This window comes from Gymnoscopelus braueri (assembly GCF_963280865.1).
Source record: "Gymnoscopelus braueri genome assembly, chromosome: 19".
NCBI lineage: Eukaryota > Metazoa > Chordata > Actinopteri > Myctophiformes > Myctophidae > Gymnoscopelus > Gymnoscopelus braueri.
This window is the reverse complement of record NC_137621.1, coordinates 14,694,738-14,710,021: the sequence shown is the minus strand read 5'-3', so window position 1 is coordinate 14,710,021 and position 15,284 is coordinate 14,694,738. Positions and strand designations below refer to the sequence as shown.

At 41.3% G+C, this 15,284-nt stretch overlaps 3 protein-coding genes across 4 annotated transcripts in view; 2 read left to right on the top strand and 1 right to left on the bottom strand.

The window, feature by feature from the left end:
- Positions 1–414: 414 nt before the first annotated feature.
- LOC308074557 (histone-binding protein RBBP4) lies at positions 415–6,663 on the top strand. Its single transcript, XM_080414050.1, has 11 exons — positions 415–546; positions 2,679–2,826; positions 3,282–3,427; positions 3,651–3,824; positions 3,962–4,077; positions 4,199–4,359; positions 4,599–4,725; positions 5,055–5,132; positions 5,286–5,420; positions 5,556–5,666; positions 5,914–6,663. The coding sequence occupies exons 1-11, from the start codon at positions 531–533 to the stop codon at positions 5,974–5,976; spliced, it is 1,275 nt and encodes a 424-aa protein (XP_080270176.1). The 5' UTR covers positions 415–530; the 3' UTR covers positions 5,977–6,663.
- Positions 6,664–6,769: 106 nt separating this feature from the next.
- Positions 6,770–9,786, bottom strand: LOC308074558 (syncoilin-like). 2 transcript variants are annotated; one of them, XM_080414051.1, is made up of 5 exons: positions 9,688–9,786; positions 8,893–9,450; positions 7,984–8,394; positions 7,206–7,330; positions 6,770–7,123 (listed from the first exon to the last, which is right to left on the bottom strand). In XM_080414051.1, the coding sequence occupies exons 2-5, from the start codon at positions 9,445–9,447 to the stop codon at positions 7,042–7,044; spliced, it is 1,173 nt and encodes a 390-aa protein (XP_080270177.1). In that variant the 5' UTR covers positions 9,448–9,450; positions 9,688–9,786; the 3' UTR covers positions 6,770–7,041. The 2 variants fall into 2 exon arrangements, with proteins under 2 accessions (XP_080270177.1, XP_080270178.1); XM_080414052.1 differs by having other exon boundaries at positions 6,770–7,109.
- A 1,554-nt stretch (positions 9,787–11,340) lies between these two features.
- LOC308074669 (uncharacterized protein) overlaps positions 11,341–15,284 on the top strand; it is a 42,180-nt gene continuing 38,236 nt past the window's right edge. The window contains exon 1 of the mRNA XM_080414176.1: positions 11,341–11,717. The gene's annotated coding sequence lies outside the window, so the exon portion shown is untranslated. The remainder of the gene's footprint in view (positions 11,718–15,284) is intronic.

The window sequence follows — 15,284 nt, the reverse complement described above, 5'->3', positions numbered from 1 at the left end:
ACCACTTCAGCCTTATACATTTCGGCCATTTGAAAATAGCCGACCTACAAGCTCACAATGAGTCGATGCATTGGCGATGCATTGGCTTTTAGATCAGCTATTTATTTTCAAAAGATTTGTATACATTTTATGTACTTGTTTTTGAAAACTTGTGAAATGGGACATTCTGCATCATGAGTAGGCTACTTTCTACTTTTGGTACTCTTAAGTACATTTTGATGCCAATACTTTTTTACTCAAGTACTGTACTTTTTACTCAAGTACATTTTGAATTCTGGACTTTTACTTGTAACAATTTATTCTACATTGCAGTATTGATACTTTTACTTAAGTAAAAATAATGTGAGTACTTTTTCCACCACTGATGACAACAACTACCGGTTCATCTTTCCCGACCCGTGATTGGTCGCCTGTCTTGCACAGAGTTGGCGCCATTGTGAAGGCTGCTGCTCGCCGTCTTCAGAAGGTTGTGTGTCACATAAAGAAACTAAACTCTAACAGTGAAACACTGTGTGTTTAAACACAACGACATGGCGGATAAAGAAGGTAACGTGTTGTTCACTTCCTCAATAAATGTGTGTTTATGTTCTTACTAGTCTTCAAGTTAACTGATGATAAGGAGAATTGACGTGCTTGCGCGCGCCACTTAGCACCATGTCTCATTGTTTAGTAACCAATGCTAACCATTAGCCCGTTAGCCATGCAGCTCTGTTAATGCATCGGTTCTCAAAGTGGGGTCCGGGGACCCCCAGGGGTACTTGAGGGGGTTCCAGGGGGTCCCCAGCTAAATGATAGATTAGGCACCAAATGGACCCTTATGGGTCTGTAACTCTGAGAGTGTACAAATGGAACCAAATGGACCCTGACGGGTCCATTTGGTTCCATTTGTACACTTCTCAGAGTTAAATTAACATTGATTTTACAATATGAATTGGGGTCCCAGAGATAGAAATGCCATTAAATGGGGGTCCGTAGCCTAATGCATGTCAAACTGGGGGTCCTTGAAGTTAAAATGGTTGAGAATCACTGCTAGAGCCGTAGCTCCATAAAGAACCTCTCACTCCGCTATACAGCTCCGAGATGAGGTTCTATGTCGTTCTCATCCAGAATCGGGTGAACGTCCGCCAAGGCTCCGCTGTTTACCCTTTTGTATACATCGTATCCCAAAACTAATGGTAGATTCCAAACCACACGGATGTTTAAGGTTTGGTTCGGAGCATAATATTTTAGGTCCGGAGCGAAACTACCCGTTTAAATCGCTTATTTAGTCAGCCTGTGGCCATGTTTCCCATTGTAGCCAAACCGGGAACAGTACTGGCAGCGGACGTAGGGGGGTTTTCCTGGTTGAATGGGAAACATGGCCACAGGCTGACTAAATAAGCGATTTAAACGGGTAGTTTCGCTCTGGACCTAAAATATTATGCTCCGAACCAAACCTTAAACATCCGTGTGGTTTGGAATCTACCATTAGTTTTGGGATACGATGTATACAAAAGGGTAAACAGCGGAGCCTTGGCGGACGTTCACCCGATTCTGGATGAGAACGACATAGAACCTCATCTCGGAGCTGTATAGCGGAGTGAGAGGTTCTTTATGGAGCTACTAGAGCCGTAAAAATCTTCTCTTATGGGGGTCCCTGGCTCATCTTTACAAATGGGGGTCCGCGGTCTAATAAGTGTCAATTTGGGGGTCCTTGACATGAAAAAGTTTGAGAACCACATGCTTTACCCGGTTGACCGACTAGTTAATAAAACGTTCGGGCATGGTGGAGTTATTAGATTTCAGGTTGGCCGACGGGAAAGTGTTTGAGCAACTGTCGTTATAGTTCACTATAAACACAACACAAGATGTGTGGAATTGAAAATGAGTTATATATTGTATTGCTATATTTGGAATACATATTGAGCTATATGTCCATATCGCATAGCCTCAGAATTGGCAAGTAAAGTAAAAAGTATGTGTAAATCACCATAATACAGTTTAAGATTAGATGAGATCAACCTTTACTGATTCAGGTGTCAGTACTGTGTGTGTGTGTGTGTGTGTGTGTGTGTGTGTGTGTCAGCATGTGTGCATGTATAAGCATCTATTTACATGTCATATATGTACATTTATGAGTGCATAGGTTTGTGTGTGCAGACTTACTGTAATATTGAAAGAGTCATGTGTGCGTGATGTTTAAATATTGCGCTAGATGAGTGAGGGCCGGGGTGCTATGTGCGATTGTGTGTAATGGGCCTATGTACAGTAATAGATAGATAATAATAATGTTATGTTATGTTGATACAGAGTTTTATCAACAATGACTATTATGAGTATATGTATAGTCTATCCACAATGACTGTCAACATGGTGCTAACCTAGAATCAAGGACCAGACTGGGTGGTATATAAGTTCCTCATCGGTCAGTTTAGATGCTGTATGTCAGTGGTCCCCAAACAGGGGGTCCCCAGATGATTAGCTTAATGTGCTACATTGTTTTCTCACTCAACAGTAAACAAAATGTAATGCCTACAATTTGTGCCTTTCAGGGTGGGGGGGGGGGGGTCCCCAGTTCAAATATGATTATTTTGGGGGGGTCCTGGCCTGAAAAGTTTGGGAACCCTTGCTCTATGTCATACTGATACAAGCATCATGTCAATGTAATTTTGTCTTCACCTGATGCTTACCTGGTGCAGCGGCGTTCGACGATGCTGTGGAGGAGAGGGTCATCAACGAGGAGTACAAGATCTGGAAGAAGAACACCCCGTTCCTCTATGACCTGGTGATGACACACGCTCTGGAGTGGCCCAGCCTCACCGCTCAGTGGCTCCCCGATGTCACCAGGTGAGAGTGTGTTCATGTTAGAGCCCGACCCATTCCAGGTTTTTGTTAGAGCCTGACCCATGTCAGGTTTTTGTTAGAGCCCGACCGAGGTCGAGAAAAGAAATATATGAAATATAAAAAGGCGGTGGCTCGGACACCAATAAAATCAATAATTTTGGGTACTGCGGAACGAAAATTAGCATCACTGTTAAATTTGGTGTATTTACATTACATTATTATGTACTGTTCATTAATATGCTCTGTCCCGTCTAAATAAATAAAATAATTAAATGTTTTTTGTTTTGTTTATTATATATACTTAACAATTGGGCTGCATCACTGCCGATGCAGATGTTAAAAAAGTAAAATTATGGCCGAAATATGAGTCCTATGTGCAGATGATCCGTCCGAACAACCGGGATGGAGTCATGTATTTATTTATTTTGGTGTGTGGTGTCTTTTCTTTATCTTTGCAGACCAGAGGGGAAGGATTACAGCGTGCACAGGTTGGTTCTTGGGACACACACTTCTGACGAGCAGAATCACCTGGTGATCGCCAGTGTCCAGCTCCCAAATGACGACGCCCAGTTTGATGCCTCACACTACGACAGCGAGAAAGGAGGTGAGGGAAGACTTCTGTAGTTATGTGCTTAATATCATGCAATGTGCCTCATCCGCTTCCCGCTTAAGATATAGATTGATGAGTACACGTGTGTGTGTGTGTATTTGTACTGTATATTGCCATGTTACCATCAGCATAATGCAATGAAAAGATTGTCATGAAAAGAATTGTCAAAAGGCGAAAACGGCTACAAAGGCGAAAACGTTAATCCTCTTCATTTCAGAGTTCGGAGGCTTTGGTTCGGTGAGCGGTAAAATAGAGATTGAGATCAAGATAAACCACGAGGGAGAAGTGAACAGAGCACGCTACATGCCACAGAACCCCTGTATCATCGGCACCAAGACCCCCACCAGCGACGTGCTGATATTCGATTACACCAAGCACCCCTCCAAACCAGGTGGGATTACAGTCTATACAGTACACCTTTTTTTTTTACGGTGTGGCTCGTGTGTAAGAGGTTCTGTGTGTGTCTTGTCTGGAGATAAACTCGCAAACAGCACTTTTTTCACTGTGTTTCTTGTCTGTGTATTTCAGACCCGTCTGGAGAGTGCACCCCAGACCTGCGTCTAAGGGGCCATCAGAAGGAGGGTTACGGTCTCTCCTGGAACCCAAACCTGAGCGGCTGCCTCCTCAGTGCTTCTGATGACCACGTAAGTTCCGTTTTCTATCAAATAATTATGAATAGTTATTAGTTATTCCCTGTGTCCTAACAGTGTCTCACTCTTTCCCTCTGATCTAACAGCGTGTCTCTCTTTCCCTGTGTCCTAACAGACTATCTGTCTATGGGACATCAGCACAGTGCCTAAGGAAGGGAAGATCGTCGATGCCAAGACTATCTTCACAGGTCACACAGCCGTGGTGGAGGACGTGTCTTGGCATCTGCTGCACGAGTCGCTGTTTGGATCCGTGGCAGACGACATGAAACTCATGATGTGAGCAGCATCTGTTTCTATTGCAATTTTTACAACAAAGAAAATAAAATGCGTAGATAAAAAAAGGAAGCACTGCATATACACGGTAGTTCACAATGTTACATCAAAAGAACCCACGCACGCAGTAGTTCTTGGACAACAGAATGAAGTGGCTTCGATGATGATTCTCGCGAGACGGGCGTTGTTCTTTCTGACTTTCTAACAATGGTGTGTTTGTTTATTTGTTTGTTTGTGTGCAGTTGGGACACGCGGTCCAACAACATGTCTAAACCCAGCCATGCAGTGGACGCCCACACTGCTGAGGTCAACTGTCTGTCCTTCAACCCTTACAGTGAATTCATACTGGCCACTGGCTCAGCTGACAAGGTACATCTGGCTCCTATCCCATAGAGAGTTAGAATCTTCTTCCCAAATTCAATTGTCACATTTCAGTTTACATTTTATTAATATATAATTAGCCATCGATTTATTGTTCACACCACCGGCTGCTTTTAAAAAGAGAGGGAACTGCAGTGTGAATATTCCCAAAAAAATGCCAAAACAGTAGAACATTCATAGATGATTTTGGTCTGTCATACATGCATATCCCTACTACCCTGCATTTGATATTCCTGACTAATGAATGATATAGCACTTATCATTATGTTTATTATTGTTGATGTTTCTATATCTTCATTGTGTCTCTTTTTTGTTAGACTGTGGCTCTTTGGGACCTGAGGAACCTGAAACTGAAGCTGCATTCATTTGAGTCTCATAAAGACGAGATCTTCCAGGTAAGAAGAAAGAAAAATACGGAACCTCCTGCCTTTCCTGGTTTTATTTTATACTTTTAGATGTTTGTCTAGATTGTCATTTTGTTTTGTTTCTCGAGCACTTTGTACCTTCCCAGATGTTTTGAACCAAAGCCCGTCTATTCTTGCCTTCAGGTCCAGTGGTCTCCTCATAATGAGACCATCCTGGCGTCTAGCGGCACCGATAGGCGGCTCAACGTGTGGGACCTCAGTAAAATCGGAGAGGAGCAGTCACCAGAGGATACAGAGGATGGACCTCCTGAGTTGCTGGTGAGTTGTCAGAAACACATTCGTGACAGAGCTTTGAAACGCAGCTCAGCAAGCTGTGTCTTAAAACGTGGAATGAGGAGGAGCTTTTCTCAGGTGATTTATACGATATTCTTCTGTGACTGTCACACCCTCTAGTTCATCCATGGCGGACACACAGCTAAGATCTCCGACTTCTCCTGGAACCCCAACGAGCCCTGGGTCATCTGTTCTGTGTCAGAGGACAACATCATGCAAGTCTGGCAGATGGTAAAAGTGGCTGAGCAATTGACGTTAATATGTCCATGCATAGAACATCTATTGTTATTTATTAATTACCCATTTATTTTGTTACATTTAGATTTAAAGATAGTAAATCATGTTATTGAATAAAAAATATATAAATGCATTTAATGAGTTAACTATTTAGTTTATTACATTTACATTTTATTTATTCAATTAGTTACATTTGAGGTTAAAGACAGTAAATCACATGAATAAATGTTCCCCTCCTCAGGCTGAAAATATCTACAATGACGAGGACCCAGAAGGTGCTGCAGATGCAGAAGTCCAGGCATGAGTGCACTGTAATGTCCTCCGTGTTAATGTTAACTCAAAGAGTGTACAAATGGAACCAATTGGACCCCGTAATTGCCCATTTGGTTCCATTTGTACACTCCCTGAGTTACATTAACACCATGGGCTTTGCTTGGTTGGAACCTTTCAGGCCATCTTTATTTTACTTTTCTTTCTGGTTCAAACTTCAAAGTGGATCTGTTTTCCATTCCAATGCTGGACACACAAACAGTAGTGTCTTTAAAAAAAAAACATTTTTTTCTTTGCAACAACCGCTTTTGTAGAGAAACAAAACACATTGTGTTATGATATGACGTACGTATATTTATAAAAGGACTGTTATGGGGAGAAGATTTTAGTACTCCATTACTGTGTCTATTACTTTGCTTTTGTTTGATGTACTGATAAGTGTTCTGGGTGTACTGGCAATAACTGCCCATTATTCGGATCCTCTTGCTCTGTGTATAATTTGGTCAAGTGAGGTTTATCAATACAATATTTCAATTTTCTTGATTAAAAACATGTACATAGATTTACATTTTAATTGCATCATCCATACTATGAATTTTCTGAGTTGTATGTGTAGTGTCCTGTATGTACTTCTGCATTGTCTTTCTATGCTGCGTCTGACTCTTTATGTACTTTGTAAGTGTTTTCATAATAAAAATTATATTTACTTTACATACAATCACTTTGTTTCTTGTGGCAATGTCTGGTGTGCTAGCACTTAAAGACCAACTGAGGAATCTGTGTGATGTGATGTGACCAAGTTTGTCTCATATAATGTATGTAAGGATGGTTAATTAATGTTTTATACATGCATGCATCCTGGAATATGACAGGCAGGTTTAAAACATGTCAAATTAAGTTATTTTAAATACTTAATGAAACTGGAACTAATTGTTTTCATTTGTGCTTGTCTTGGCCAGGTCTCCATTGAAAGATACTCAATCTTAATTGGATATCTAAGTAAACATAAATACATGTAAAAAAGAAGAACAAATTGTATTATGTAGTGCATTAGTATTTAGGCACTTAAATTAGAATTATATTGGTCTGGTGTAGATATTCAGCATGTCTGGAAAATAATAAATCCTCTTCTACAGTTCAGTATTCTCACTGGATTCATCACAGCCCCTGGAAGACAAATTCTCGTGAATATTTTAATCAAATTATTTCCTTCTTTTTAAGATGCCACGGATATGCGTATTATTGCTCAACATTAGACTGTACCTGAGAAAGACCAGTTCTCTTGAAAGACCATCTTTCAGTTCCTCCAAGTGTTTCTTTGAAGCTCTCTGAATTTGAAATTCAGTTTTAAGTTCCCTCAGTGTCTCTTCCAAGGCTCCCACAGTCTCCTGCAGTGGTACACAATTCATCAGTATTTGACACTTACTGTAATGGCCTATACACAAAGTCTACGTAGGTCCTCAAAATGTCTAGAATTGTGTTTTTTCTAGGTCTTGCACACAGTTAACCAATTAAACACTTATGCCGTATTTCAAGAATAGCTGGCAACGTGTCACATCGCAGCATGGTTAATGTGGTTAAGCCCTAAATACATGTTAACCACTTTCCACATGCCCATCTCTATTTTGGGTATGTCATATACGTAGGCAAAAAAGGTATGCTATCATTTTCAAAGATAGCATAAATAGCCGATCTACACGCTCACAATACGTTGTAATGTGATGCATGGTTTGCATTTAAATTATTTATACTGTAGTTGTTTTTTAAAACAATCAGAAAAATCGTGAATTTTGTTTTTTACATTTGACCAAAATAGGGACTCCAGGGTTAATGCGGTTACATTTTGTGTTTAAGTCTTATATTCAGTCTTAAATAAATTCAGAGATTTACAGTTAGTATATTGTCTCATTTTCTATTCATGCTAATTTGGTGACAATGATCTTATATTTCAATCTAACGTGTACTAAAAAGCTATTAAAATGTCTTCAGTTCAACTTGTTGAACCATACACCATTAACATCTGACATTGTACTCACTGTACCTTGTACTGTGTTATGTTCTCCTCTCTCTCCCTTTCCATCAGGAACATTCTCTGCTCCAGGGAGACTTTCTGAAGCGCCAGTTTCTGGGTCTCCTCTCTCAGGGGCCCCAGACGGACCTTCAGGTCTCGCCCCAGCTCCTGACTCCTTCTCAGAGCCTCCTCCACAAACTGCTGCCTCTTCAGCATGGTCATGATCCGGGGCTCGTACCACCCCTCCAGTGCCCTCATGCTCCCAGAGAGCCGTCGCTGCAGGCTGATGGAGGCGCGTCGGCAGTGGCTGACATCGCTCATGGTCCTGGGCCGGCCGGGCGTCCTGGCCCGGTCCCTCAGGGCGTTGACCTGGTTCCGGTGGGCCTCACGGAGCTGTAACAGTTCCTGGGTGAGACTTTCGATTTGGCATTTGAGCTCCTCCTGGACAATAACACACACACACACGCACACACACACACACACACACACACACACACACACACACACACACACACACAAACAAACAAATAACGAAAATAGTGATGCCTTATGAACTTGTAGATCTTCTATTTACCCCACTTTTTTTGTAGGAAAGGTTTGAAGATTTTTGTTGAATTTGCCCAAAAGAGGGATGCCAAGGTTAAAGTGGTTAAAAACATGGGTTTAATTTCCTTTCCTTTGTAGAATAACACAGTAAGTAGAGAATTTAAAAACATCAGACAAAGGTTGTGTACCCTGATGAAGGCTCAGTAGAGCTCCTCCTGCTGGTTGCAGGAGGGAAGGACAATAACATCCATCATTAGGTATTGTTGAACAGAGCAAAACAAAGACACTCATCTTCGAGTGAATATTCATGTTCAGTTTTCCCTTCCTTCCACCATGATGTCATCGCGACAAGTTAACATACAGTAGAGCTGCATGCTGGTAGCTGGGTCTTACTTGTGTGACAGTGGATTGAGCCACCTCATACTCCTGTGCTGCTAGTGTCACCTGGCTGCGGATGCAGTCTCTGGCATTGGAGAACAGCTTCCTCTTCACCTGCTGCACCTCCTCGTGCACCGCGATGTAATCCAGCTGTACCAGCGTGAGGAGTCTCTGTGTCTCCTCCAGCTTCCCTCTCAGGTGCTTCGCCGCGCGCACCATGGGCTCCTGCAGCTGCCGCAGTTCTCCTATCAAGTCATCCCTCTGTGTTTGTAGACGAGACACTTCCCGGATGCACCAGTCGAAAAGCAGCCCCGAGCTGTCGGCGTCTTTCTGGTCCCCTGGACTTACAGCGATGTGATCCTCCAGAGGATGGATCATCTCACTCATGTGGCTTTGTCCCTGGTACCCGCATGTGCTGTCATAGTCAGTTGTCCCTGAACGAGAGTCCGTGCTGTTGTTGTCCAGATTGAGGAGATCATCCACAAATCTAAATTCAGCTTGTGAGTCCTCTGTAGACGCCATGCCATCCCTGACCTGCAGAGACCCCTTAACAGGCATGCAGGCGTCCATCACCTGCCAAGAGACACATTTAGAGTAGAGACCAAGTGAAAAAGTGAAAACACTATCTAGACCTGATAAACCAAAGGACATTTGTCATTTCAGTCTAGTTATTTTGAATTTCTGATGATAATTCTGTGAGATGACTGAGCAAATACATTAATCCAAGCTGAAATATGTGGCAAAACTGTACTTTAACAATGCAGTATGGCTCAATTTAGCCTATCAATAACAAGTAACATTCCTACTCACTGTGATTGTGGAAGACAGTGCAGGTAAATCACAGTCTGAACACGTAGAGACAGCATATAACCAGTTTGTAGCTCAGGACCACTCTGTTGTGCTTCAGTCTCCAGGAAAACAGAGACACAATTTGTGTTTATTAATAACACAGGAAGGAGGGGAAGAAATACTATCTGCTGGCTCTGTTGGAAGGGTCCTACCCCCCACACAGCGTCACTCACTGTGTCAGATATACACTATACGAGTGTTAATTTAACTCTCAGAGTGTACAAATGTAACTAAATTGACCCGTAAGGGTCCATTTCGTTACATTTGTACACTCCCAGAGTTTCAATACAAATGGACAAATTAAAACAGAGGATTTTACTGTGTACTTGACCAGCCTGTGTGACAGTGTTAGGGAGAACTGGGATATATTTAGACAATATTATGACCTGTTTTATGAGCATGTAAGAAAGCATCTGGGCTTCAGGCTGTCCAACTGGACAGGTTTTATTTGAACAGTATACATTTTTATTATTCATACATTCATGCTGTGACACTGCAAATGCAATTACAATCTGCACATTTAATTCAGTCGCCCATAAAGTTGTAATAGTGTCTACGTTTGAACATAAATTGTTTGTAATACTGCATACCACATTGTCTAATGTGTATTATACAATACAAAAATAAATGAATTAAATCAAGCTTATCCAGTTGTCATGGCTCTGATTTAGTTGAACATGGAATTTGGGGATTTGGTCATGGAAAGTCAAGGAGAATGTGACCTTACATATGGGATCCCTGGAAACTTAATAATCTGGTGTTGCTGTCTACATGGACTACATTTTAATTTGCAGAGGGAATCTAGGCCAGTGACAATGTCAGTCTTATCCTCTCTGAACAACACATTTCCTTTATAGTCCGTATCATCTTACACAGTAAAAGTGAGTGTTAAAGTGATTAAAAGTAAGAACATATCCTCATTCCCAGGTCAAAGCAGTGAGTGGTTGACGAACATGTAGCTATGGATCCAAGACAGTCATCTGTCATGACCGTCATGGATGAACTTCAACATAGTGTTTGTACTTTCTCCCTTTTTGGCCCGAACATCTACATAAACGTTTAGATTTCAAACATAAAGTGCTTTTCTCATGGCCACGGATGTTACAATTATGTACGAACCGTCAAAAGTACCTGTATGTTACGCATTGTTCAATAAAAAGTAATTTAATCCGATTGGTGGCCATTTTCTCAGAGTTATAATGTGTCAGAGTGCAATACATCTCCCAACCGATAGGGTCGTGTAGTTGAAAGTATATGGAGAAAATACGAAGAAAATGGCCACCAATCGGATTAAAATGCTTTTTATTGAACAATACGGAATATACGGGTACTTCTGAGAACCCGTAAATAATTGTAACATCCGTGGCCATGGGGTAAGCACTTTATATTTGAAATCTGAACGTTTATGTAGATGTACGGGCCAAAAAGAGAAGGTGCCAACACTGTCTATGTTGAAAGTTCATCCATGACTGTCATATAACATGACAGTCAGGGCTAGGTTGATCCCAGCTTCCACCACTAGATGGAGGCAAATAGCTGAATGACGTTTAGAAACATCACTCATTCTCACCTGAGCGCATTGGAGTTACAGGACAGGTGGGACAGGACGGGACAGGACTCGAACCTTTCATTCTCCACCAGGCAGGCACCGGGAGGAGCGTCCACAAGTCTACTGACCCGCCGACAGACTGACAGACTGACTGACTGACAAACACAGTGGGTTTGTTGACGTAACGTTTCTACACACGGATATTACAGGGTATTAAAGTCAACCGAACCGTTTTTTGAGGCGCTTCGCGGAAATGTTTTACCTGAACTTTCTGGGACTGGGAGGACGGAGAACATAGAGTTTGGAGAAGACAGCGTAAAGGTTTGGAGAAGACGAGCATAAATTGGTTTGGAGAAGAACAGCCTAAAGTTTGGAGAACAAATGGACAGCGGATAGGAAGACTTTCACCCAGCAGTGGGATAGAGACACGTTTTATCCAAAGGTAGGATCCTCATGTTGGTTTTTGTCGTTGTTTAAAGTTTGAGGAGGAGGCAGCTTGGTGGAAACAGTACTCACTTTTTACTTAAGTAAAAGTATCAATACTGCTATGTAAAAAAAAGGTCTGTTACAGTAAAAGTCCAGAATTCAAAATTGACTTGAGTAAAAGTACAAAAGTATTGGCATCAAAATGTAGTTAAAGTACCAAAAGTAAAAGTACTCATTATGCAGAATGTCCTATTTCGCGAGTGTTCAAAATGTATATTACAAATCTTTTGAAATAGCCAAAGTATATAGGGATAAAAGTGGTTAATGCATGTTTTGTAATAATAATACAAATCTACAAAGTAAGTAGTAAGTTAGTAACTTACGTAAGTTTTCAAATAATTGTAGTGGAGTAAAAAGTACAATATTTGCCTCTGAGATGCAGTAAAAGTACTGACAATTTAAAATAATCCAGTAAAGTAAAGATTCCTCATTTTTTTTGTACTTAAAGGGATAGTTCACCCCCACAATGACTTATTTTTTATGGATTACACCCCCCATGGAGACTTGAATTCATGGAGATTTTTTTAGTTTTTGTCTCATTCCTAAAACAATAATTTGATGACCGGTGGTGTCTCCGGTAGGAGACTCAAAGTGTCAACTTTGAGTCTCCTACCGGAGACATTAGCATCTTTCCACCGGTCATTAAATTATTCTCTTAGGAATGAGACAAACACAAAACAATCTTCATGAATTCAAGGCTTAATGGGGGGTGTAATCCATAGAAAATAAGTCATTTTTTGGGTTTTTAGTACATGTACTTAGTTACTTTCCACCACTGAGGAGGAATGAATGTCGTTCCTGATCATGAATATAGATCTATTGGCAGAAAGGTAGTGATTTATGAGTCAAATTGTTGTTCAATCAAATGAGTTGACTGTAATCTTTCCTCAATCCAGGCAGTGCAGAAGGATTAAGACCAGGCAGTGTCATTATGTAATATCATTTCCATTCTTGCTATTGTTTTGAAATTATATAACGAATATGAACATGATGTTATTTTCTGAACTATAATCCAGTAGGCTACTTTTACATTTAACCCAATGGAGTTGAGTGGATAGGAACAAGTCCAAGTTCATTATTGACACTGCACACGCATGGGAACAAATATATATATGTGTGGGACATTTCTTTACTGTGGCCTTGAGGGATATCAAACGGAGGTAATTTAAAACCCATGTGTTTTTTTGACAATGAAGACTATTGTGATTGTTTCCCCAGTCAATGACCCAATGTGGGACTTCTTGACAGTATGGAACTCATTGACAGCTCAGTCTCATCCAGTCAATGGTGGGTGGGTGTTCAGTCCATTGCCCATATCCTCTTTATCAAGAGGTTTGTTTATTAACCTGACAGAAGATAACCCCAGCAGTCTCAGAACCTCCTCCCCTGGGGTCTCTCTGCTACTGTTTGTCTATATACCTCCTCTCCGTGGACTTTGGGCTGGAAGCCGCAGCTCCAAATCCATACTTCTCTTGAAACACTGCAGCATTGATCTGATGGCCATCACTTTGGGAGTCAACACAACTAAATTGTGCTCATTGACTATTGTTCTGTCAGTCTCACATTCTGCGTCATTTCATTTGTTGGATGAGGTGGCCCATGATTTGAGCTCTTTCAAAATCAGTGGGAATGACCGTTGTTCCAGGTGTTAAGTGACTGGTGTTAGTTGTTTCTTACCAGGGGGTTTCAAGTGGACCTGTTAGTGCTTCACTGTCTGGTATAGCTAGCTGCAGTGAAGAAAAAGAAGCATTTGTTTAGGAAGGGTGTGTCACAATATTCCTTCCTCCTTCTTCACCAGGCTGCCATGCCAGGGCTTGTACCCATGGAGATTACAGGTGTGTTATTGTAAGCACCAGTGGTACAGTAGCTGGCAGCTATACCCTGGCATTGAGAGAGAAAGACAGGGGGAAACAGACAGAGATAGGGAGAATGGGGGCAAGACAGAGATGGAAGCAGAAAGAGATAAGAGATGGAGTGAGATAATGATGTGACTTGAGGTAGAGACATCAGATTGAAGATCTGCAACACTGATATGCCCAGATGGCAATCCCAAGTAGCCTGAAGTGAATGCAAGGAAGATGGCGACCAAGGCAGTCGAGATGTGGGGAAATAAAAAGCCTTTATTTGTATGGTTAATGCATAGCCAGTGCATTAACAGCAGTAAAAAATGAACCTACGTGTTGCGGCACATCAGCCTTCATTATGGTGACTACACATTAGTGAGGAACAGACAGAAAATTACATCATAGGCTCGTTACCTTAATCGACTGAGTGAGCAGGTGACTAGAAATGGAGGGGAAAAAACACACACACACACACACACACACACACACACACACACACACACACACACACACACACACACACACACACACACACACACACACACACACACACACACACACACACACACACTCGTCTCACACTCACACTCACACACACACTATACCTTGACATTACAACTGTTGAGACAACTCCATGTGTGCCTTGGAATTTTGTTCCAAGGCACACATAATCACACAATATTATTGCAATATATAGTATTATTAGGTACTTTGTGCGCACTCATTTCCCAATACAGAGACACATTTTATGTGCCTAAATTAACCACTTTCAACTATAGCTATTTTTGGTTATGTCATTATAGGAAAACATTTTAAATTGTATTTTATTTGCCCATTCCGTTAACGAAGTTTGAAAACCAAACCACTCCATTACAATATATGAAACACCATCATTAAAGTAGCAGAATATACAGTATACTACATTGAAAAAAAGAGAGAATCACATGAACTCAAGTCAAAAGAGAAACAAAAGAAATACAATGTTATAACAAAGGACAATAATCTAGTTCCTCATTGAGACCTGGAAAAATCATGTTATGATATGATAGTCCATAGGTTGATGCTTCTCCCAACCTGACTGGGCCACCCCAATATGCCCTCTGTGTATTGAATGATGTCCTGTCAGTGTAGTGACTGAGGAGTGATAAGTGATTATTGATTAGTCCAGGAAGAGGTGTGTGTGTGTGTGTGTGTGTGTGTGTGTGTGTGTGTGTGTGTGTGTGTGTGTGTGTGTGTGTGTGTGTGTGTGTGTGTGTGTGTGTGTGTGTGTGTGTGTGTGTGTGTGTGTGTGTGTGTGTGTGTGTGTGTGTGTGTGTGTGTGTGTGTGTGTGTGTGTGTGTGTGTGCGCGCGCGCGTCAACCATCCTTGCAGTGAGAATTAACTTGCTGAGTGAAAGACGATGGGCCGTTAATCACAGGGATTGGCTGATGAGTAACTAATTACTGTGGTGCCATTATCAGCACTGTTATGACTCAAATACAGTAGATGTAGTATGATAAGAGACAGGAACACTTTAACAGGTGTCTGTGGCTGACTGCTGTCCTTCTGTAATGTCGGGGACCTTTTTTAACCTCTAGCCAAAATAGCCGATTGATGTGACGCATTGTGAGTTTCTAGATTGGCTATTTTCACTATTTGTTTTAAGTTTACGTCTATAATGACATGCCCACTATAAGGAC

Coding starts and splice junctions, on each gene's coding strand:
- LOC308074557 (XM_080414050.1), top strand. Junction 4,360..4,598: donor GACGACATGAAACTCATGAT/GTGAGCAGCATC, acceptor GTTTGTGTGCAG/TTGGGACACGCGGTCCAACA. Junction 5,667..5,913: donor TCATGCAAGTCTGGCAGATG/GTAAAAGTGGCT, acceptor TCCCCTCCTCAG/GCTGAAAATATCTACAATGA.
- LOC308074558 (XM_080414051.1), bottom strand. CDS start 9,447: ATGGACGCCTGCATGCCTGTTAAGGGGTCTCTGCAGGTCAGGGATGGC. Junction 7,331..7,983: donor AGAACATAACACAGTACAAG/GTACAGTGAGTA, acceptor GTACCACTGCAG/GAGACTGTGGGAGCCTTGGA. Junction 7,124..7,205: donor AGAGAACTGGTCTTTCTCAG/GTACAGTCTAAT, acceptor AATATTCACGAG/AATTTGTCTTCCAGGGGCTG.